The 24,153-nt window shown below is 47.8% G+C and overlaps 1 protein-coding gene across 5 annotated transcripts in view; it reads right to left on the reverse strand.

The window, feature by feature from the left end:
* The window catches only part of syne1b (spectrin repeat containing, nuclear envelope 1b), a 135,130-nt gene that overhangs the window by 53,083 nt on the left and 57,894 nt on the right, over positions 1–24,153 (reverse strand). For 4 of the 5 annotated variants that reach the window (XM_030357043.1, XM_030357044.1, XM_030357042.1 and 1 more), the window contains exons 56-86: positions 23,953–24,135; positions 23,673–23,816; positions 23,016–23,171; positions 22,123–22,287; positions 21,844–22,016; positions 21,505–21,658; positions 20,949–21,092; positions 20,524–20,688; positions 19,688–20,005; positions 16,741–16,896; positions 16,275–16,445; positions 15,689–16,015; positions 14,825–14,977; positions 13,938–14,105; positions 13,521–13,697; positions 12,965–13,114; positions 12,258–12,383; positions 11,600–11,776; positions 9,517–9,782; positions 7,200–9,360; positions 6,468–6,805; positions 5,744–5,888; positions 5,005–5,223; positions 4,385–4,653; positions 3,815–3,980; positions 3,072–3,227; positions 2,374–2,526; positions 2,080–2,262; positions 1,763–1,900; positions 1,024–1,209; positions 511–633 (exon numbers count right to left, since the gene is read on the reverse strand). In XM_030357043.1, the coding sequence (XP_030212903.1) occupies positions 511–633; positions 1,024–1,209; positions 1,763–1,900; positions 2,080–2,262; positions 2,374–2,526; positions 3,072–3,227; positions 3,815–3,980; positions 4,385–4,653; positions 5,005–5,223; positions 5,744–5,888; positions 6,468–6,805; positions 7,200–9,360; positions 9,517–9,782; positions 11,600–11,776; positions 12,258–12,383; positions 12,965–13,114; positions 13,521–13,697; positions 13,938–14,105; positions 14,825–14,977; positions 15,689–16,015; positions 16,275–16,445; positions 16,741–16,896; positions 19,688–20,005; positions 20,524–20,688; positions 20,949–21,092; positions 21,505–21,658; positions 21,844–22,016; positions 22,123–22,287; positions 23,016–23,171; positions 23,673–23,816; positions 23,953–24,135 (7,710 nt within the window). The remainder of the gene's footprint in view (positions 1–510; positions 634–1,023; positions 1,210–1,762; positions 1,901–2,079; positions 2,263–2,373; positions 2,527–3,071; positions 3,228–3,814; positions 3,981–4,384; positions 4,654–5,004; positions 5,224–5,743; positions 5,889–6,467; positions 6,806–7,199; positions 9,361–9,516; positions 9,783–11,599; positions 11,777–12,257; positions 12,384–12,964; positions 13,115–13,520; positions 13,698–13,937; positions 14,106–14,824; positions 14,978–15,688; positions 16,016–16,274; positions 16,446–16,740; positions 16,897–19,687; positions 20,006–20,523; positions 20,689–20,948; positions 21,093–21,504; positions 21,659–21,843; positions 22,017–22,122; positions 22,288–23,015; positions 23,172–23,672; positions 23,817–23,952; positions 24,136–24,153) is intronic. The other variant, XM_030357045.1, reaches the window with a different exon arrangement.

Consider the following 24,153-nt stretch of genomic DNA (forward strand, 5'->3'; position numbering starts at 1 on the left):
ACACACACACAGAGAGGACCAGGCCACATGTTGGGGACACAGTTGGTCAAATGCAATGACTGATACTAATTAACACTGTTTATGAAAATTGTTGTTAATGTTGCTATGGATTTAAATGTGAGGAATATCACAAAAACATTTTCTGTAAATGCAGATGGACAATCATGTTGTAAAGATCAAACCTAAAGGATCTTATCTGATTCAATCAAATGTAATTCTAGAACTTGATTTCGCTTGGAACTTGGTGATGGGGAGGGATAGGGGAGGTGACAAAGTCACCATTGAATGGCCAGTGAGGCATATATTTTCCGACACTAGTCAATGAAAAAGAGATGAAATGAATGACATAGATAATCAATAAAAACAAATTGAGGATTTTATTGGTTAACGTCGGAGGGTAGATACGTAACCATCCGCCTTCAAGGAATACAACAGTTAACCCCTGAAAGGCTAGCTAGGAGCGGAGCTAACTAAGGCTAACTTGGTTGGTGAGCCTGTCTCCATGGTTACCTGTCGCTGGATCAGCTGCTCCTTGAGGCTCTGGCGGGCCAGCTCTGGGGAGGTGAGGGTGGTCTGGACCTGCTCCAGGGCCCCGTGGAGGGCCCTCACCTCGTACTCCAGCGCCTCCATGCTCTGAGGACACCGCAGCGACGGTGTTAGGGTGGAGCTTTTATTAACGTCTACCTGTGTAAATCTATATAGATAATCATACATCTACCCCAATATCAAATCCTGCTCCGGTGATGAAAGGTCTGTGTGTTTAAATGTAACAAGCGTGTACAGTGTATTGCATGTGTAATAACTGTAATGAAACGTGTATTAACTGTAACAAATGTATATTCAAAGTTACGTTGTGTGTATTAACTGTATATCCAGCCTGTGTGATAACTGTATTGATAATGTTTATTAACTGTATAACCAGCCTGAATCAGCCTGTATGATAGCTGTGTTGATAATGTTTATTGACTGTATAACCAGCCTGAACCAGCCTGTATGATCCCTGTGTTGGTGACGTGCACTAACCTTGTCTGCGTCCTGCAGGCTCTGCAGCCGGGTCTTGATGCTCTGCTGGAGCTCCTCGGCGTGGCGGCTGAGCTCACACACCTGCTGGGTCAGAGCCTCCACCTGCAGCACCTCCGACAGCAGCTCCACCTTCTCCGCCATGGACTCCAGGTCCCCATGGAGCTCCCGTGACTCACGCAGCACCGCCTGACCGCAGGAGACGGAGTCACTACAAGTGGCCTAGGACTGGCCTAGAACGGACTTACAAGTGTAGCTTTGGCCCAAAATGACTTAAAAGTTAGATGTAAGAGTCCAGCTGTAGCAAACACATTTATCTTAAGTGATTTCAAGGTTAGTAACGTTAGTTTGTTAAGTTGGTAAGTGGATTAAAGATAGAATATGTAACTTTCAGCCACTAGAGGGCTTTTTCATTTTATTTTTTTCATGTCCTATTTTTTACATTTTATAATTTATTCTTGATATAATATATTTGTTATGGATCAATACTGGCATATTGATAAAGGCATTACTTATTTGAAATAGTAGTAAAAGTATGTGCGATTAAATGACGAAGAATAGTTTTTATGCACAGTACAAGACATTTATTAATACCTATAAGAAAGGGTTGGTAAAAAGTAAAAAGGTTGCTTTGAGATTAATGCTTTTACATTAAATGAATTAAAAAATACATAAAGTGCAGCTCGATAAGTTCTCTTAAAGTGACTTAGTCAAGCATTTGATATGTGGGCGGTTCCCCTACCTGGTACATCCTGATCTGCTCCTGGAGATGAACGGAGGAGTTCCAGATGATGTTGGCTCTCACCAGGCTCCGGGCCCTCTCGGACCACCTCAGGATGAAGTCCAGCATCTCGTTGTACTCGTCCAGGTAGCAGACAGCCTGGGGAGAGGCAGACACCAGAGAGGTCAGGGTTTAATCGTGCTTTTTAATACAAGGAACAGTGTGGCCAAGAAAATAAAAAAAAATTAAATTAAAGCCGCCATGCCACGCCTTGACTTAAGTTCACATCTATTCAATTCCCTTGATATGAAATGTTCATCACATTGTCCAGCGCTTACCTTTTTAAGCCAGTTGTTCCTAGCGTCGGCTAGCCTGCTGGTATGGTGGTGGATCTCCGACAGCTTGCTCGTAGTATCGCTTAGCTGCTTGGCTAACAGCGGGTTCCTTCGCCCAAACTCCTGTATCGCAGCCTCCAGCTCCGACAGAGAGCGGCCACAGCTGTCCAAGTCCTCGGCCAGACTCTGAATATAAAAATAGAAAAGAGAAACTGTATTAATTCCTAATTTTCTTACCAGGTGGAGTTTCATTGTAACAGTTCTAACTGTTATAACTATAACCTTTAGCTCTCTCACCTTGACCTCGTCTTTGGCATGGTCCACGTCCGGGGACTTCTCCTTGAATTTAGCGGAGATAGCTTTGAGCTTCTCCGATACATCGTGGATTTTGGAGCTGAAGTCCTCCTTTATGTCCCTGGTCTTCTGGATTTCCCTCTCTCTGGACAGAACCTGAGACGGAGCCGACAATAGTTTTGCCAATGACACATTTCCTATAGAGGCTGTCTCTAGGATGGATAAAATATAGGATGAATAAAGTAATATAATTCTAAAATCTAAAATTATTATAAAATACTTTATTTTCATTCTTATAAAACTTAATAAATAAAATACATATCTTTATGTCCCAATGCATTACATTTCATCTAGCTCGTACCTTAAAATAACCTGGACATATCTGCTGTTAATTCACCAATCAATATTGATTTCAATAATGTTATCAATAAAATCAGATCCTATAACTGTCTTCTACAAATAAAAAATGCTGGCTAGCTCTCTCCATGCTGTACCTCTCACTCACAGAAACCCCTCCCATTCATGCCATCATAATATGATGCCAGTTTGTTATTTAGCCTTTTTCTGAAGTCTGGAAGTCTCCTGCCTACTCACTGAGAGGGGTTCAATCTGACATATTGCGACTTTAAATAAAAATATCCCAAAAAAAAATTTGGAATGGGAATGCGCTGAATCCTAAGAAGAAGAAGGTGGGGTGGTACCTGGTCTTCGATGGCGCCCAGAGCCAGGGACACCTCGGCCAGCTGCATGGAGATCTCAGACGGCAGGATGGTGTACAGGTCCAGGTACTTGGTCTGCTGCTGCTCCGCCACCTTCTCCACGTTCTGACGGTAGGTGATCACGTCGCCATGGACAACCTGCCCACCACAACATCAGGAAGAGGCTAATCAACCCTGACCCTAATGTGTGTATTAAAGCCTCCCCAACGATTGGAGCAACAGAGGGGGATTTGTATAATAATGATAATGATAATAAGAATAATGTCGTTGATCACGTGACACATCTTTTGTTTTTGTTTGGATATCTCATATCTCATCTTAACTTTTAGTTTTAGTTTAATTAATTAGTCATTTACATTTTTTGTGCTTGTGTATGTGAAGCACTTTGTAACTGTTTGGTCTAAGAAGGGAAATATAAATAAAGTCTTACGTACCTATTTACGTAGCAACATCTCTCTGTTTTGGCTCAACTCTACCAGCTGTGTGCTTTGTTTTTCCATTCCACATAGCTTTTTTTCTATTTGAATTATAGATAGTTTACACTCGGGTGCTCGGGTGAGTGGTTTCCATGAATACATGCATTTAGTTTTCACCTTGGGGGTGTAGAGTGTGTCCTTTTTTTTCCTTTATCCAACCTCCATCAGTTTCTGCTAAAGCTTCACTCCGTTCATGACCCCCTTTCTCGACAATCCAAACGCGTTCAATGAACTCCAAGGTCCGCTCACCTCCAGGTTCTGCAGCAGGGCGTCGATGTCCGGGGTGGGGTTGTGGAGCAGCTCCCGGGTCTCCTGGATCCAGGCCTTGATCACGCTCAGGTCCTTCTCCAGCTCCTCCCGCTCTCGCAGCTCCTCGCTGGCCTGGGCGCGCCGGGCCCTGGACTGGGCCAGCAGGCTGGGGGACAGACACAGCAAGTACCTCAGGGTGGAGCCCCAGACATCGCAGTACATTTGGTAGTGGAGATTATAGTGCCTTAGTATTTGATTAGAACGAGGGCCACTAGAAGGTGGGAGAATTAGAAAATCTGAATTAGGCACATTATTCATAAACTACAGGGGGGGGGGGGACAAGCATGGAAGACCAAGATCAAGTTTTAAATGACCCAGTCACTGACGGAACTGTAATCCATTATTTTAATCCTCATTTAGTCTTGTAAATTAAGATTTACTAATTAGTATATTTCCTTTGGTCGGGCCGAACCACCTTTGGGATGAGCTCTCTCTCTCCCACCTCCTTCCTACCCCCCCGCCCCAACCCACCTCTCCCACCCCTCCCCCTCCCCCCACCAGCCCCCCCACCTCTCCAGCTGGTCCTGCACGGCCCGGATCTCCTTGAGGCTGGGCAGCTCCTCCTGCTCGGTGGTGGGCGAGGGCACCTCCACCACGTGCAGCAGGCTGAGGGCGTACTGCCGCAGCAGGGTGAGGCCCGACAGCTCCCGCTCCACGTCCTGGCTCAGCAGGTCGTGCTGCTCCTGCAGGCCCTGCAGTGCCGCCTTGGAGGCCTTCTCCACCGCGCTGTCGGGCACGCGGGCCCGCAGCTCCTCAGACACGTCCCGCAGCTTCCCCATCTGGGAGGGGGGGGGGGGGGGGGGGGGGGGGGGGTGTCAATGAATGTAGATATCAAATAGATACCAACAGTAAAATCAATACAGTATGAAAACCTGCGCATGTGTGCAAAGGTGAGGGAAGAACTACCCGGTTTACTGGAGAAAAGCACATTGTGGTTAAATCCATATGTCTTTATTATTTTGTACTTCATTGAACGACAGGGAAGGCAGACTGGGGAGGGGGGGGTAGAGGATGAGAGACTGATGCGTCCCCATGGGGCCTACCACCGACGCCGTGGCCAGCTACTACTAATCCCCCCTTTTGTTTATTCGTGCACTTTCTGTTTTGGTGTTCGCTTGGCGCTGGCCTACCTTCTCCCGGAAGGTCCTCCACTCCTGGGCCGTGTCCTCCAGCACCCTCTCCTGGCCGCGGGCCACGCTGCGCAGCCGCGTCCAGCGCTGCCACACGGTGGTCATGGAGCGGCTGATGGTGGCCTTGCTGGCGTCGCTGCCCACCAGCTCCAGCTGGGCCGCCTGCTCCTCCAGACCGCTCAGCTTCTCCTGGAAGCCGCTCACCAGGGACACCAGCGACTGGAGCAGGAGGAGGAGGAGGAGGGCCGACGTCAGACCAGGGTCCCTGACCTTCTAGCTGTCCTACACTATGGATATTGATGTTGAAGCTGGGTGTGGTCCGGTTCTATGTTCAAAATGTCAGCATGTTCATATGTGTACGGGGGAGCTGCTGAACTCAAAGCAATTACAACCGACCCTGGCTGATGGACCTCAAGAGGCTTGTAAGACTTATCCATCCGTATATGTTTTATAAATGGACGAGAGTTGTACTCTGTTTGATTTGTTGTGTCACTTCATTTTTCATCCCATTTGTGCCAGTTATTTTATCTACACATTTACTCTTTCGTGTCTTCAACTCTGGTCAGCTTTAATTTCCCCCTACCTCTATCTTCTATCTTCTATTAGGCACTTTGAAGCCTGCTGTAAATCAGATGTATTGACTTGGATGGTATAAATAATCAGTATCAGTGGTTCTCAAACTGTGGTACCCCAGTCTGAAAACCACTGACTACATCAATAGTACAATAGGGGACAGTACCCGGTGGCTGCACAGCTTGTCCTCTGCCTCCTGGCTGGTCCCGGCCTTGGCCGTGCAGAACTCAGTCAGCTTCTTCTCCGCCTCGTTCATGAGCTCGATGACCGTCTGCCTGGACTCCTGGTAGGCCTTCCACTGGGCCACGCAGCTGGGCGGGGGACATCATCCTCATATAGTCAGTGGGCTGCCCGTTTCCATGTGACCTCGGTAACGTTCGTCACAAACACTATGTCCTTTGCCGGAAAACAATTTTTGCTGGTCCTTTGCCGGGTCAATTTGGCACTTTGATATAAATAACTATATACATTATAATAATATAATATACAGGAAATAGTAGTATATTACTGAGCAGTGTCATGGTTCTTTGAGTAGAGGGAAGTAGTATGGTACTTTGAGTATAGTAGAGTAGTAGTGGTTCTTTGAGTTATGTATGTATAACATCAGAGATTTTTCTGATATATCAAGTTATGATATATGTGTATGCCATTTGGGGGACACTGCTGTTCTCAACCCCTCAAATGGGAACCCTAACCCTGGCAGAGTTAAGGCCCGTACACTACACACTTGAGCTACACAGGACTACCACCAGTAGAAACAACGCTTTGGACACGTTGACCCTACAGCAATGACCAGTGTACACAACACAATGCCCCCCGATGCCCCTGCGCCACCCCCCTACCTTTGCACAACACAATACCCCCCCGATGCCCCCGCGCAACCCCCCTACCTGTGCAGGACATCCTGATGGCACTGCAGCTGGTCCCGGACCTCCACGCCCCTCTGCTGGGCCGAGCCCACGCTGAGGCGGAGCTGCTCCCGGGCCGATGGGGTGACCAGACGCTCCAGCTGGCCCGGCAGCTGGCCCAGCTCCTCCAGGTGCAGCAGGAACTCCTGCTCCGTGGACAGGATGTCCTCCTGCTGCCGGAGGCACTCCTCGTAGTTCTCCACGTCCACGCCCAGGCTGGCCTGCTGCAGGAAGGACACGGCCTCCTCCAGCCACTCGCACGCCGACTGCATCCGGAAGTGGTAGCGCTGGCACAGGAGCAGCGCCTGCTCCAGGGTGATCTGGGGAGGGGGCGCGCGGGTTAACGGTGCCGGAGGGCGAGCTGCCGTCGCTATTCACGCCTCGATTCGCCGGTGGATGACCCCCACATTTCAGTGGTCAAGGCATGTTTTTAACAATCTTAAATAATCAAACAATCTGATAACCAAACGTTCATCAATAATTAAACATAGCAGGAATGAACCCTTATTTGATCCTACCATCCGTCACCTCAATTTCTAGAAGAATAAGTTAACCAGCAATAAAATGGTTGCTATAAACTAGACCCCTCCCATTCCCTTTGTTCACCCTGCCAACTACAAATTCATCGTATTTACTGATTTTACCAAAGCACCTCTACTAGTAATGCATCAGCCATCATTTTATGTACGAGTGGTAGAGAGGAGAACCCATCACCTGTTTAGAGCTCAGAGCTTTCTGGACCTCTGCCTGGAGCTTGGCCATCTCCTCCAGGCTGGTGTCCATGTGGGCCGGCACCAGCTCGTTGGCGCTGACGTACTTCTGCTTCTCCCGGCTGCTGAGTGCCGCCACGATCCTCAGCCGCGACTGCACCTCCTCCTGCATGATCTGCTGCTTCCGGATCTCCTCCTGCACCTTCTCCAGCCGCACGTCCACGATGACCGCGCAGCCCAGCTCGTCGCGCACCTGCTGCAGCCAGTCCAGCGTCCTCGTCATCTCCGTCTCAAAGTCCTTGCTCTGGACGAAGCGGTCCTCGCACTCCTCGATCAGGTCGCCCACGGCCGCCTGCAGGGAGTGCAGCTCGTCCTGCCACAGCACCACCTGCTCCTTGGAGGCGTCCTGCGCGGCGTGGTCCACGTGCGTGGCCAGGGTGTCCATCTGCTCCATCAGCCGGGACAGGTGGGAGCTGGCGCTCTGCAGGCTGCCCGCCAGGGCGTGGTAGTTCTTCAGCCGCTCCTCCGCCGACTGGGTCTCCGTGTTCACCTTGACCAGCTGCTCCTTGGTGGCCTTCAGCTCCGAGTCCACCTGCATGGCCATGGCCTTGTGGTCCTCGAAGGACTCCAGCGTGTCGTCCAGGTGCTCCACCCTCTGCTCCACCAGCCGCTTCAGGCCGTTGTACAGACTCACCAGCTGGGTCATCTCCTCGGGCCGCCAGGGCTGGCCCGTGCTGCGGAAGCCCTCCTTCTTCTGGTTGAGCTCCCCCACAGCCTGGCCCAGGTCGCCCAGGTCCACCAGGATGGCCTTGTAGTCTCCCTGCAGGCTGATCACCTCCTCTGTCTGGAGGCCCACGGGCTGCTTCTCCAGGTCGTTAAACTGCTCCTCCAGCTCCTTCAGGGCCTTGTGAGTGATGTCTATGAAGGAAGCGTACTCCTTTCTGGCCAGGATTGCCTGCTGGATCTTCTCCTGTTTCTCTCTGGCCAGCGCTAGTATGGTGTTGTACTGCTGGGGCAGAGTGTTGAGTTTCTCGTCCAGGTAGCAGTGGTCCACTTCGTTCAGAGTGGGCAGTATCTCCTGGCCGGCCCTCTGCACGGTGAGGAGGAGGTTCTCGTATTCCACCGCGTGTTCGATGATCTGCTGGTACTTCAGCATCTGGAACTCCAGCTCTTGGTCGCCGTTCATGAGGTTGATCTCCGGGAAGGTGACGATGTCAGCCTGCTTCAGCCACTGGCAAGTCTTCTCCAGGTCAGTCTTGAAGTACTTTCTTGACGTCAGCGCCTTCTCCAGCTCCTGCAGCCGCTGGCCACATCTGTGCAGTGTCTTGTCGAAGATGTTTTGCAGCTCCTGCAGCTTGGTGAGGATCTCGTTCTTCTCCTCCTCACTGGCGTCCCTCATCAGGTCCCGGCCCTGCGCCCACAGGGAGGTCAGCTCGCTCTGGTAGGCCTTCAGGCTGCTCTGGATGTTCCGGCAGGTGCGCACCTGCTTGGCCAGGTCGTCGGGCAGCAGTGCCACGCTCTCCTCTGCCTGGGCCTTCTTCTCGTTCTGCTGGACCCAGGTGATGGACTGACCCACGGCCATCAGAAACTGGGTCCTCTCCGTGAACGCCTTGCTGAGGTGCTTCCTGCGCTGGGCGACCGTCACGCCCAGCGACTCCACCTGCGACTGGGTGTCGGCGATCAGCTGCTGCAGCCGCTGGCGCTCGTCCAGGCCGAGGTGGGCCAGGATGCGGTCGGCGTCGGCCATGGCCTGGGCCAGCAGCAGCTGCTTGGCCTCCAGCTCGCTGCACACGCTCAGGTGGTCGAACAGGAAGCTCTGCGCCAGCTCCGGAGGGGGGCTCATCTTCATGGCCTCCGACAGGGCGGGCTGCTGCTCCTCGGCCCAGTCCCGCGCCTCCCTGAGCCGCGCCTCCACCAGGGCCATGTCCTCCAGGGTGACCACCGAGTCCTGGACCTTCCTCTCGATCAGGCTCTGCAGCTGCGCCCAGCGCTGCTCGAAGTGGCCGATCTGCTCCTTCACCAGCTCCTTGTCGTCCAGGTTGAGGTGCTGCACCACCTTCTGCCGCTGCTCCTTCAGCTCCTCCAGGGTGCCCCTCTGCTCCTGCAGCGTCACCGCCAGCTTCCGCAGGGCCTCCAGGTGCTCCGAGGAGCTCTCAGCGTCCGTTCTGCGTCAACAACGACACGCGGGTTTAATTGTAGGATGCCTTATATTATAACCCATATAACATAGCGCTGAGTATAAGTGTTCTTTACACAATATCACAACACAACACAGCACCACAAGTCCCCCCCCCATCAGGCAGCCGGCCCAGGCCTCCCACCTGGCCAGGTTGTCCCAGGCGACGGACACCTGCTCGAACAGCCCCTCCATGGCGGAGATGCAGCGGTGGTAGTCCCGGGAGCGCAGCAGGTCCTGCTGCCGGTGGCCCTCCAGCGTGCCCGCCTGCTGGCAGAGCTCCAGCCAGGTGTGGCTGAGCCGTGCCAGCTCCCCGTGCTCTGGGGAGTCCTGGCAGGCCGCCAGCCGGCCCACGCTGTCCGTCATGCGGGTCAGAATGCTCTGCTTGGAATGCAGCTGCTGGCTGAGGTCCTGGAGGGAGACGGGAGGAGGATTGAGTAAGTCATGTGTTAGTGTTGACTGTGTAGTGTTGGATGTGTAGTGTTGGATGTGTTGACCGTGTAGTGTTGGATGTGTAGTGTTTACTGTGTTGGGGATGGATGTGTAGTGTTGGATGTGTTGTTGTTGACTGTGTAGTAGGGGTGTGACGAGACACGATATTCGGTTCGCGAGAACGAGACGAGACGAGATTTTAAGAAAACTACTATGACAATTATATGACTGGAACAACAGACTTTTATTTAACCGAGTTGCACATGCATTTCGAAATGTTTTATTATAACTCTTTACATGCATTAAATTGAAACTAAAACTAAAATTTATAAAAGTTGAAGTAAAATAAATTAAATTAAATAATTCTATTTTTTTCAAGTGCGAACAATATCATCTGCAAAACCAAATCAAAGTTCTACTTCGTCAATACAGAGTGCAAATAGTGCAAACAGTCTGACCAAGTATGTCACCGACAACTTGGTATTGTCCGTGTCTTATCAGTCACTCTACTGCCATTCATAATTTCCGCCGGGTACCCAGAATGCTGCCAAACAAATGATTTAAAAGTGGCGGGGGCATCTTCGACGGTAATACAGGTATTTTCCGATATCATTCTGACTGCCTATGGCTGCTTCCCCTGCTTCCCCTCCTTCTCCTCCTCTTCTTCTTTTCCTTCTCCTTCGTTAGGTTCTGGCGGGAGATCTCGTCACACCCCTACTGTGTAGTGTTGGATGTGTAGTGTTGGATGTGTTGGTGTTGACTGTGTTGGGGATGGATGTGTTGGGTTGACTGTGCAGTGTTGGATGTGTAGTGTTGGATGTGTTGTTGACTGTGTAGTATTGGATGTGTAGTGTTGACTGTGTTGTTGTTGACCGTGTAGTGTTAATGTGTAGTGTTTGATGTGTTGTTGTTGACCGTGTAGTGTTAATGTGTAGTGTTGGATGTGTAGTGTTGGATGTGTAGTGTTGGATGTGTTGTTGTTGACCGTGTAGTGTTAATGTGTAGTGTTGGATGTGTAGTGTTGGATGTGTAGTGTTGGATGTGTTGTTGTTGACCGTGTAGTGTTAATGTGTAGTGTTGGATGTGTAGTGTTGGATGTGTAGTGTTGGATGTGTTGTTGTTGACCGTGTAGTGTTAATGTGTAGTGTTGGATGTGTAGTGTTGGATGTGTAGTGTTGGATGTGTTGTTGTTGACCGTGTAGTGTTAATGTGTAGTGTTGGATGTGTAGTGTTGGATGTGTTGTTGTTGACTGTGTAGTGTTAATGTGTAGTGTTGGATGTGTAGTGTTGGATGTGTTGTTGTTGACTGTGTAGTGTTAATGTGTAGTGTTGGATGTGTTGATGTTGACTGTGTAGTGTTAATGTGTAGTGTTGGATGTGTAGTGTTGGATGTGTTGTTGTTGACTGTGTAGTGTTAATGTGTAGTGTTGGATGTGTAATGTTGGATGTGTTGGTGTTGACTGTGTAGTGTTAATGTGTAGTGTTGGATGTGTTGGTGTTGACTGTGTAGTGTTAATGTGTAGTGTTGGATGTGTTGTTGTTGACTGTGTAGTGTTAATGTGTAGTGTTGGATGTGTTGGTGTTGACTGTGTTGGGGATGGATGTGTTGGGTTGACTGTTCGGTGTTGGATGTGAAGTGTAGACTGTTGACTGTGTTGGATGTGTGGGGATGAATGTGTTGGTGATGGCTTGCAAGACGATAATCGTCACACTACTTGAATGTGTCTCATAAGAGACCTGGAATAGTCTGGTATTCTCTCAACATGGGAGAGACGAATGGTATATCTGTGTCCTACCTTGACCTGGCACAGCATGTTGTCAGCCATCTTGGTCTCCAGCTCGGCCGGCCTGCGGGAGAAGGCCAGCAGCTGCTGCTCCAGGTCCTGGAACAGGCCGGACAGATCCTGCTTCTGCTCCTTGATCTCCCTCCAGCCCTCAGACAGGGCCTGGGCGTTGGACATACGCTCCTCGATCTGGGACACACACCAACACACCTCTCAGGAACCGAGCACGGTGAGGGTCACATGTGAACACGCATGTATGTATGTATGTATGTATGTATGTATGTATGTATGTATGTATGTATGTATGTATGTATGTATGCATGTACGTATGCATGCATGTACGTATGCATGCATGCATGTATGTACGTATGTATGTATGTATGTATGTATGTATGTATGTATGTATGTATGTATGTATGTATGTATGTATGTATGTATGTATGTATGTATGTATGTATGTATGCATGTATGTGGGTATGTATGTATGTATGTATGTATGTATGTATGTATGTATGTATGTATGTATGTATGTATGTATGTATGTATATGTGTATGCATGTATGTATGTATGTATGTATGTATGTATGTATGTATGTATGTATGTATGTATGTATGTATGTATGTATGTATGTATGTATGTATATGTGTATGTATGTATTGGGGTACTGACCGTGAGTTTGATCCTCTGCACCTCGGCTGCGGTCACCCTCACAGTGTCGTCTGACAGGTCGCACACGGAACACACCAGGTCCAGGTATGTGATGGCCTGCTCCTGGAGGGCCCGGTAGTGTTTAACCTAGACACACACACACACACACACACACACACACACACACACACACACACACACACACACACACACACACACACACACACACACACACACACACACACACACACACACACACACGCACACACACACACACACACACACACAAACACACACACACACACACACATACATACAATCAGAAAGAACATGGTTGAAATCAGTTAGGACCCCATATGGTTTGCGTCAGTCACCAACCAGCCTGCTCATGGCTCTCAATACACTTTGTTTGATCGTCTTACTTCCTCAATTTGTTAGGAAGTTACTTTGCTTACACAAGAGATTGTAGTTTTAACCTGACAAGAAGGACAATAAACTAGACCCAAACTGGTTTTAAACTACAAATTCCAAACATTCTGACGATAGGGTCCAAACACTTGATTCCGTTGCCATAACGGCTGTGTTATGATTTCTAGCTGTCATGGCAACGGACCCAAGCGATTTGGAAGCTCCCCATTGGCTCAGCCCTGTCGGGTTCCATCGTGATGCCATGTGGCCGCTCTGAAAGCCTGCGTCTCAGGGCACTGGGGTCGTCCGGCAGAACGCACCTGCTTGAGGGCTTCCTGAAGACCAGATGGCGGCTGGTGCTGGTGGAGCTGGAGCTCCTCTTGCACAGCAGACAGCCACGTCTGGCTCTGCTGCAGGGTGTCCTGGTGGCTCACATGCTTCTGGAGCTCACGGTCCAGGCTCTGGTAGACCTGCGGATCAACAACCCATGGTTAAAGACAGAGGTAGGACACAAAACACAAGAGGAGAATGCGTGTAAGGGGGGCTTGAAAAGGGCTGGTGATAGTTGAGATCCCGAGCCAAGCTTTGGTAACACTGCGGACCGACAAGCTGAGAAAGGAGGGCCTGAAAATGGGTTGCATCGGTGTAGCTGCATTAAGCAGGTCAGCGTCTGGTCCTTAAAACCCTACAGCACTCTGATGATGTCACAGTGCCTATAGTCGCTTGTAAGGTCATTCGGTAGGCAATCAGCTGAAATGTATAGTAGGTGTGAGCCTGGTCTACTGCAGAAGGCTTCAGTAAGGGTTAGGATGCACCATGTGTGTGTGTGAGTTTGATCTACTCCGACCCCACCACAAACCCAGGTCTGGCTCTCACCCGCTGGGCCGTGTTGCAGATGGCAGAGTAGCTGTCTCTGGTTCCCTGCTGCTGTGCCTGGACCTGCTGGCTGATCTTGGCCTGGACGTGCTCCGTGCAGCTGGCAACCAGGCCCTCGCCCTTCTGCTTCAGGCTGCCCAGGCGCTCCTCAAAGCCTGCGATGTCCTCCATGATCGCCTGGGAACGCCAGGTGAAAGAAGGGGGAGATTTGGAAAGTTGTTAAGTCAGGCGGTTCTTAATGGTATCCCGTTTGGTCCATTGATATCCGGGTCAGTAAGGCCTATTACAGGCAACAGCTACTATCACAACTTTTGGATCCATTTTTGTTTTCTTTTGTAATATTAGATTCCAACAGTTTTTGTTATATAACTTTATTTCCTGATCTATATTATCTCAGGACTCTGTGGGGAGGCAGACCTTATGGCGAGCCAGTTGCTGGGTGGCCATCTCCATGCTGCTGGTCTGCATGGAGTCCGACGTCACCAGCCGGCTGGACATCTGCAGGAGCCATTTGTCTGCCTCTTGGAGCTCGCTGTTGTAGTCCTCGTGCTCCTTCACCCACTCCACCAGGCTCAGCACCTGGCTCTGAGTTGGAGATCAAGTCAGTGAATCAGCACAGCCTCATACACATCCCACAGGGCGAGTGACTGAAGGCAAGCAAGAAGGTAAGGGACTACACTGGATCTAGAAGGTAAGTGGTATTGTCAAATAAAAATGACAGTTTTGGTTTTTTGGTTAGGAGGGTTGAGATGAATCAGTGTTGGCTACTTTTTGTAATTATCCATTGATGTCTTCAGTATCTATATCTGTAAGGGTGTACAACTCTTGTGGAAATGCATTGTGGGTTACCTAATGGGAGTGTGGTGCTGTGTTCTATAAACTAGGGGAGGGGGGGAGGGCACCACCCAGGTTCTTTTAGTAAACCCGTTTGTTGATGTTTGCCTCCTGCTCACAAGCATTCGGTGGAAGACAAATGCATAGGGCTCTCCTCTATGGGTGGTTTTGACTACTCTGTAACTTTGTCTATTAACGGGCATTTGGACGACGATGGAAGTCCTAGCCAACGAAGGTATGTTCACGGATCATAGAACTGTGGATACGCGTTGGCAGAAGGTAAACATTGCCGCTTTTCAGGACATGCTAAACATCCTCATTCGCTATGATCATGTTTACTGGTTCAGTGTCCTTCTGAAAACCTAGCGGCCGGGGAAGGGAGCAAACAAGTGTCACTTATTTCATAAGGTTAACACCGAAGGCCTACTATACTGTTTTGTATGCAAAGATTGCCAGGGCTTGCAGCCTACCTTTGCAGCTGTGCAGAGGTCCTTGTAGTCTGCCTGTAGCCTCTTCATGTTGTCTCGGACAGTCGGGTCCGGGACAGTTTCCAGCAATGCCTCTCCCTTCTCAACCACTGATCTCACTGCAGACTCGTGGGACTGGACCGTCTGCTGGACAGTCTATGAACAAGCACACATTTAAAACATGGATGGAGGCATTAGATAATGTGTGCATGTGCATTTAGTCTCTAAGGGCTAGGCTACCTACTCACTAGCTTAGCTGCCTTATCAAAAGCTGAGCACAGCATTAGCTAAGCTTCCTAAATAATATCTAAGCAATCTACTAATTAGCTAAGCTACCTTATCAATAGCTAAGCACAACATGAGCTAAGCTACCAAAACAATAGCTAAGCTTAATGCTAATGAGCTTAGCGATCTTATCAATAGCTAAGCACAGAATGAGCGAAGCTACCTAAACAATAGATGAGCTTAATACTCTTGATCTTAGCTACCTTATCAATAGCTAAGCTACCTACTTATTAGCTTGGATATCTTATCAATAGCTAAGCACAGCATGAGCTAAGCTACCTAAACAATAGCTAAGCTTAATGCTCATAAGCTTAGCTACCTTATCAATAGCTAACACAGCATGAGCTAAGCTACCTAAACAATAGCAAAGCTTGATGCTCATGAGATTAGCTACCTTATCAATAGCTAAACTACCTACTCATTAGCTTGGCTACCTTATCAATAGCTAAGCACAGCTTGAGCTAAGCTACCTAAACAATAGCTAAGCGTAATGCTCATGAGCTTAGCTACCTAAACCATAGCTAAGTACAGCATGAGCTAAGCTACCTAAACAATTGCTAAGCACAGCATCAGCTAAGCTACCTTGTACTTGGCCAGCTGCGCCTTCTTCTGGTACAGCTCGGCCTTGGGCTCAACGGCGGAGCCCAGGAGGTTCTGGGTGTCGGTGACCCAGTGCGACTGGGCCTTGTACTTGTCGAGGAAGTCTTTGGAAAGGGAGATGCACTTCTCCAGGGAGCTGTGTTGGGCGCGCAGGGCCACCGTCAGCTCCTCCAGCTGACCGAGGCGGCCGTCCACCTCCTCCCGGAGCTGGCCGGCCTCCCGCTCCTCCAGGTAGTCCAGGGCTCGGTCGGTCTTCTCCCGCAAGGTCTTCAGGAAGTTGTGTCCCTGCTCCAAGTCACCTTGCAGAGCCTGAGAGAGCAGATATGTTATTTTCCAGAATGAGGCTACTGGGATACCACATTCGGAAACTGCAGTATTGACATCCAGGGCACAGGGTCCAGTCACAATCTCCATTTCTGCACTTGGATTTTGGGGTATTTTGTGACATTTTAATGATGCTTTTGAACAATGTGAATGCAGAGCACAATATCAATTTGTGCAAAGATATCAGCATCAAGATGCATAGGGAAAAGGGCACATCTGAGCCAAGATGGCTGCAAGGGTGTACCTCAAGTTTCTTCATTTTTCTCTCCATGGCTACGCGGTCCACCACATCGATGCAGCTGGCCACGGTGCTGAAACTGTTCTGGGACATGCTCAGCCAATCAGAGAAGGTGCCCAAGACACCCTGGGCATCCTCAATGCAAGACACCTCCTCTTGGAGCTGCTTGATGGTCTCCTACAGGACAAAAGGACAGAGGATCCAATGCGTTCTTGCCCTCTTTTTACAGAACCTCATCTTAATACCCCCTGTTCTGCGATCGGGTTTTAACAAATGTTGCTGTATTTATTAAGCTTTTTGTAAGCCGTCCTAAAATTCCTAATAGATTCAGTTTACTCAGGTCTATCAAATCTGGCAACATGGCATTTGTACTAGTAAACTGGTAAACATTTACTCTATGCGACAACGCACACAAGTGGGTGTCTGCATGTGGGACAAAGCTCAGTGTTTTCGGTCGTTATAGTTACTGTACCAGTAAGTGCAGAAGCAGTGCATGGTATCGGGCTGTGATCTGGGTGGCTCTGGTGCTGATCCGACTAGTGATGTGGGTTTCATCCAGAACCTGCTGGGCCAGAATACTGAGGCCCTCCATCTCCTCCTGGTAGACAAGCACCTCTTCCTGCCAGCTCTGAACCCAGAAAGAATGCACAATAACATTAGTCTATTAGTAGGGGACACATTGCATTGTTATAGGCTGACACTCTGCACCCTTACAAAGCCTTCATGGCCGTTATCTCGATATCCACACTCAATTCAAGATAATATACTACAGCATCATTTTGACTGCAGCATTTCTACATTTCTACGACAGTGGCTTGTCACAAACATCATCATATCGACTACAAACTAATTTCGACCACAGGATCAATTGGACATCTCCTCATTTTGACTAGCGCAACCTTTTGACTACAGCATCATTTTGACCAAAGTCTAATTTTGAGTACGGCAGCATTTCGACCTGAGCATCAGTACAACAACATCATTGTTTCAACTACGGTAGCATTTCTACTATGGCATCATTTCTACTATGGCAGCATTTCGATCATAGCAGCATTTAGACTACTGCCTCAGTACCACTATGGCAGTATTTCAACTCCAGCAGTATATATACTAGGGCCCGACCGATTCATCGGCCTGCTGATTTAATCGGCCGATTATAGCCTTTTTGAAAATATATATATATTTTTTTTTTAAATGTTATTGCGCTTAGTATCCTGCAGATTGCGCTCCTACTCGCCTTGCTAACTAACAACTTTAGCTTGAGTAAAAAAGAGGAGATTGAATTTTACCGTACAACATGAAAGCACGCTCGCTCAGGCAGCTGCGCGCTCACCTCACCAATGTACACAAGACGCGTTGTTTGAGCATGTTGTGCCTGTTTTTCTTTAGGTCCCAGGCCATGTTAATTTGTTATACTGTAGACTCTAACGGTGAGACCATACTGCTCAGCACGCACGTGTTAGTCACTGCTCACGAGCGCAGCACATTGGGAGTTAGTTATTTATTTTACATTTTACATTACACTCATTTTTGACTGTAAATGTATTCTAAAACTCAAAACTCAAAAGTTCTGCATTCAATTCACATATTCGTCAAAAGTGTTTAAAGTATATTTAAGGTATCAAAAACTACGTTTTATATGCTTTTTTTTTTTTTTTTTTTTTTAATCGGCCGATTAAATCGTAATCGTAATTTTTCTCTGAAAATAATCGGTCGGGCCCTAATATATACCACAGCATGGCAGCATTTCTACGATGGGATAATTTTATTTATACAATGACGTTCACCTCATTTTGAAGACAGCAGCATTTTGACAAAGGCTTAATTTCCACTATGGCAGCATTTCGACCAAGGAAGCATTTACATTACGGGACCATATACAGAAGCTTATCCACAACGCAATAGACTATGGAAGCACTTCTTTGAAGGCATCATTTTGACTAGGCATCATTTCTACGATGGCCTGATCTCCACCACAGGAACATTTGGACAACAACCTCATTTTGAGAACTGCATAATTTCGACCACGGCCTAATTTCGAGCAAGGCAGCATTTCAACATCAGCAAGTAGAACAACAGCATCTTTTCAACTACGGCAGCATTTCAACAACAGCAGCATTTCAACTTTACGACCACGGCCTAATTTTGAGTAAGGCAGCATTTGGACCTCAGCATCAGTACAACTACGGCATACTTTATTTAGACTCCAGCAGAATTTCAATTGAGGCAGAATTTCTATGACGGGAGCATTTACACAACAACAGCTTATCTACAAGGCAATAATATTGACTATGGATGCACATCAATTTGTCTATGGCCTGATTTCGACAATGGCCTGATTTTGACCAAAGGAGCTTTTGGTTAACCTCCTTTTCACTACAGTAACTATTTGACTAAGGCATAATTTAGACCACAGCATCACTAGAACAATGGCATTCTTTCAACTACCGCAGCATTGCAACAACGGCAGCATTTATACGACAGCGGCTTATCCACAACACCATCATATCGCCAACAGACAGATTTCGACGACAGGATCATTTGGACAACAACCTAATTATGGCAACAGCAACAGTTTGACTATGGCAAGATTTAGACTGAGGTAGCATTTGGCTACCGCCTAATTTTGAGTAAGGCAGCATTTCAACCCTAAGCATCAGTACAACAACAGCATTCTTTCAACTATGGCAGCATTTCGACCATGGCATAATTTCTACTATTACATAATTTCTACAATGCCATATTTTTATTTACCTCATTTTGACAACAGCAGCATTTTGACAAAGGCTTCATTTCCACTTAGGTAGCATTTCGACTCATCAGCATTTCCATTACTAAAGCATTTACTCAACACGATAATATGAATTATGAATGCATTTCTATAAAGGCATCATTTTGACCAAGGCATCAATTCTACAACGGACTGATTTTGACCATTTCAACAAAGGCATCATTTCGAGTACGGCCTCATTTAGACTACAACCTTACTTTGAATACAGCCTAATTTTGACTACAGCATCCTATTTAAACTATGGCAGCATTTACAGTGCAGCAGCACTTTGAGTACGGCAGCATTTCAACATTTTGACTACAGCCTGAGTTCAACAATGACATCATTGGCTGCCGTGCATCACCCAAGTGGGTGCTACACACTGGTGAGTGAGGTCCCCCCCCTTCACTGTAAAGCTTCTTTGAGTGTCTATAAAAGCGCTATATAAATTCAATCAATTATTATTAGCTGTTGCATCATTATGAATACTGCAGCATTACGACTATTGCAGCATTTAAACAAGCCATCATTCTGACTACCACAGGATTTTGACTGCAGCAGCAATTTGCCTCCTACAGGTGTTCGACTACGGCAGCATAACGAGCACTGCTGTACTTCTGGGTTCTTCTGGATCAATGATTCAACAAACCTTAATCAGCTCCAGCTGAGCGTCCTTGGTGGTGCGGTCGGACCTTCGATGGCCACGCAGCTGTCCTTTGGTCTCCATACCCCTCAGCCAGCTGTCCAGTCGCTGGAACTTCTGCTCCATCTGCCGCAGCTTTGCTAGGGCGCTGTTGAGCTGGGCCCTGGTGTCCCCCAGTCGGCCCTGGTACAGCCGCCACTCCTGCTGGGCCATCTCCAGGGCTCGCTCCTCCATCTGGGGCAGCCCCCACGGGGTGACCAGCTCCCGGCACACAAGGAGGTTGTTGAGCAGGGCCTGGCCCTCTGTGCAGTGCAGCTGCAGTTCCTGTATTCAGCAGCAGAGGGTCGACTTTAGCTTTCATAACAATTATCAAATAATGTCGTAATGGACACAATATCATCGGAAAGGCAATTATTAACAGAAAAATAACTACAAGGTGCAGAATATCATCATTTTAGAAGAAGAGGATGAATGATAAACATAACAGCTACCACAAATTCATCACCAATAACTTGCAAAGGACTATTAGTTATATAGAGAGACTTTCTCTTCTTATATATGAAGAGAAAGTCAATTTGGCAACTTTGAAGAGGCTGAATGAGTATGTCGATTTTAATTTTAAGTATAATGGAATAGGAGAGGATAAAAAATATTATTTCATAAGGAAGAAGATATTCATGGAGCAAGACATCGTATGCTTTTGATGAACATTCAATACGTTTTTTGATATCTACAGTTTATTTTCCTTGACAATGCAAAAATATATATATATTCTTTAGAAAAAGAAGAAAATGAAAAAGAAGAACAAACTGTAGGGGAAACCAAAGTTATTCATTCGAGACCTGCAGCTTCTGGAGCGTCTCCTCCAGCGTGTCCACGTCTCCCTCCAGCTGGGTGTAGCAGCTCAGCTTCTCCTGCTCCTCCTCCAGCCAGTCCTCGAACACCTGGAGGGCCCGCTGGTACTCGTGGTGGGACATCACCAGCTCCTCCGCCGTACCGACCGCCATCTGGGGGGGAGAGCACCTCGTCAGCGGCAACGCATAAACTAAATGAGCCAACCCTGAGCTACAAATGCGTTTTGAAAGCCTTTGGAAATTTTAAAGGAAGTCCTCTGGCTCTGGCAATAATGGTACAATGCCAGACTCTTGACGTGCCTAAAGATTTGCTTGCACACTAAGAAACACCAACTCCCAACTATAGATTGTTGGCCACAGTTACCCATTAGCCTTATTAAGCAAAAGTAAGTAATATCTGCTTCTTATGTTACCATGGCGTTCTCTCTGACAGCGTTGTAGCGCTCCTGCAGGTCCTGCAGCTCCAGCTGTGAGACGTAGTGTTCGGCCATCTTGGCACTTTTCAGGCTGATGGTGTCCAGCAAGGCACTGTGGCTGAGCACTTCCTCGTGGAGCAGCTAGGAATGATCATAGGAAACAGGTCTTGGGTTATAATTGTAAGTAATGTGAATACGTTCAGCAAGTAACTCTCTGGTCTGTTGGGGAGATATTGTTGAATGGTGACTCTGCCCTCAGCATAATTCTCTGAAGTGCGACAGTTTGAGAAAAAAAATGTACGGAAGTGGGACTAAGTGCTCATTTTTAAGAAGACCAATATCATTCTAAGTAGATGTGGATGTTCTATACATTTGATGAATATCATTTCGAAGATCGAAGAAAGTATTTACATTTGATGAATATAGTTTTAAGAAGGGGACTAAAGCGTATATTTGATGAAGAGGAAGATACTTTTCCAGTATATACAGTACATCTAATTAAGAAGGTACTCTGAAGAAGAAAATAGATACTTAAGTACGTGCTTTTCTTTACCTTGGCTTTGCCCAGATTGGCACTTTTGTCTCTCATCTCCGAGCAGGGTTTAGTCCCAGACTCCAGGCTCTCTTCCACTTGCTCGATCCAGGCCACGAACTGTTGGACGTCCTCCTGGTAGCTTGTCCACTGAGACAGGGATCCCTCCAGTTGACTGCAGAGATAATCAAACGACTTGCTTAGGAAGAGGACAAAGAGGTAGCATGAGGAGGCCACGGCATCATATGCAACTTCATGTTATCCCAATGGATGTTAATTCTTAACCCTGGAAAAGTAAGATCAAACTTAAGAATCTCACATTTTCGGCCTTAAGATTGCAACATAAAAAATTGAAGAAACCTTTTGCACTGAATGGAGGCAGAGAGCAGCGCATCCCAGGAGTCCTTGAGGTCCTGTATGTTCTTCTGCACCACTGGAACCCCCTCCGTCGACGTGTTCCTCTGGACAGACTCTCCCCTGGTGGTCAGCATTTTCAGCTGGATCTCCTTCTCTTGTCGTGCAGAGAGCAAGGCCTGGGAACCATGGATGTTAGAAGTGCAGCATTAATGATCATGGAGGGTTTACCCAACAGCGTATCCCCAAATGTTTCCCTCCACACCACTGACAATTACTCATTACCTCCAGTTTGATCATCCTGCTGTCAAGGACGTTTTTGTCTGCGGTGGGTGCACAGTAGGTCTGCAGCATGTGGCTAGTGTCGGTCACCCAGTTTTGCAGCTCTTTGAGCCCCTGGGCAAACATCTGGTGTTCGGTGACTATCCTGTCAATTCTTGAAGCCTTCTCCTGCAAGAACCGCGGAACAGAAGTGATCGTCCCAGAAGTTTTGCTTTCCAGACAAATCAAGACAACCTAGTATTTCGGATGTACTGTTTTATAGTATTGGATATGTTCAGTCAGGAACATTATCTGCTGGAATATCCTCTGTAAAATGTACAATTGATAAAAAAGGATCTTTCGATATTATCATCTTGCTTCTTGCTCTGTCTTTTGAGGTTAAATAACGATGCAGAGGGAAGAGCTCCGTTCAGGCTGACTGTAGCTCTGCTGTCTCCTGTCACGCGATCGCTCTTCCAGAGGAGATCCACAGGGCAGAGTTTGGGTGTCGAAAAACATTTTTTTGTCCAGTAACAAGTTCAGCTTTAACAGACTAACAGACAAATAAGGGAGCATGGTAGGTACATTCTTGACACATTGCAATATTTCTTTTTATTTTCTGTGCAACTGGATATGCAAGTCAAAGTTGTTTATTATCTTTGTGAATTAACTGGCGGCGCCACATACACCGTGTGCATTCACACAAGTCATCAGTCAGTGCAGTGGATGTTTTAAGGTTAACCTGAGTGCTCAATAGACTTCGGCCATGTGTTCCTAGCTTAGAAATCCTACTTCTGATCTTTAAAAACAACAGAGATGAAGACAGAGAGGGAGCAAGAGACAAGTAGGCACACAAGACAAGAAGACTTAGCGAACATGGGCCGTAGGCGAGACAGGGGCGCCGGGCGATACCGTACCTTGGTGAGGTTGGTTAAAGCTAGGTACTGGGCGGAGAGCTGAGACACATGGTGCATAAAGCCCTTGCCGGCAGCATGTTCGTCCCACAGCAGCTGGGCCTTCTCCCTGAGTCTGCTCAGGTGCACATCCTGAGAGGCTAAGTCCTCCAGCACGGACTGGAAGAGCACAAGCATGTTAACGGGGAGGCATGCAAGCAAGAAGGAACAAGAGACAAGAAACACCAGGGACAGTTAAACATGTTGACAAGCATTGGAGGGTTAGCAGTGTGCAACATGTGAACGAAGAGAGAAATGGCCTGCAAAGGCAAGTTGAACCAAGCACTCTGAGATGCAAGATGGTGGTCAGAGCATGGCGCAAGGCTTTTCTTTTTGCAGACATTGCTAAACACTGGACATTAAAGAGTAGAGAGAGCTTTGACTGCTCAGCAGATATGACAAACATAATGGCAGGAATGCTTAAAAAGAAAGTTAGTTAGTTAGTGTCTGCTACAGAAAACAGCCTCGGCTATCATTGTGGAGGTTCTAAACTGTTCTAAAGCTGTTGGAAGTTGAAATGGAGAGCTGGTTAAAGGCGGTCGTGAGGGGTGAACCGGGCTCTCGGGGTGGAGTGGGGTGAAGGTCCACTACCAGAATCAATGACCTGCTTGGATACATTACCTGCAGTTTATGGAGCTCCTGCTTCTTGGCTCCGAGATCATGGAGACGTGTGCTGCTCTCCTGCACCGCCTGCTCTGTTACATTCAGCCAACCCTGGAGTGGTTCGGCACTCGTCTCAAAGTCCTTCATCTGACATACTAGGTTCTGAGGAGAGCAACATCTGATTGGTTATGAAGAGGATCAGTAATATCTGAATGGTTATGAAGGATATCAATAACAACTGATTGGTTATGAAGCAGATCAATCTTCATTGGAGGAGAGATGCTTTTCAGTGGTTCACCTGTAGGCTCGTCTCTCTGCTGTGCAGGTTGGACATGAGGTTCTTCCAGTCGTCCCGGGCGCTGTTGGTCTTGGCCCGCACGCCCTCCACCCTGTCCTTTGCCGCCACGCTGGTGAACAGCTCGCTGCTCACCAGCACACCATTCACCTTGCTCTGGCTCTTCTCCCTTTCACCGAGGAACTCCTGGGGAACAGGGAGCAC

Source organism: Gadus morhua, chromosome 5 (genome assembly GCF_902167405.1).
Source record: "Gadus morhua chromosome 5, gadMor3.0, whole genome shotgun sequence".
Lineage (NCBI taxonomy): Eukaryota > Metazoa > Chordata > Actinopteri > Gadiformes > Gadidae > Gadus > Gadus morhua.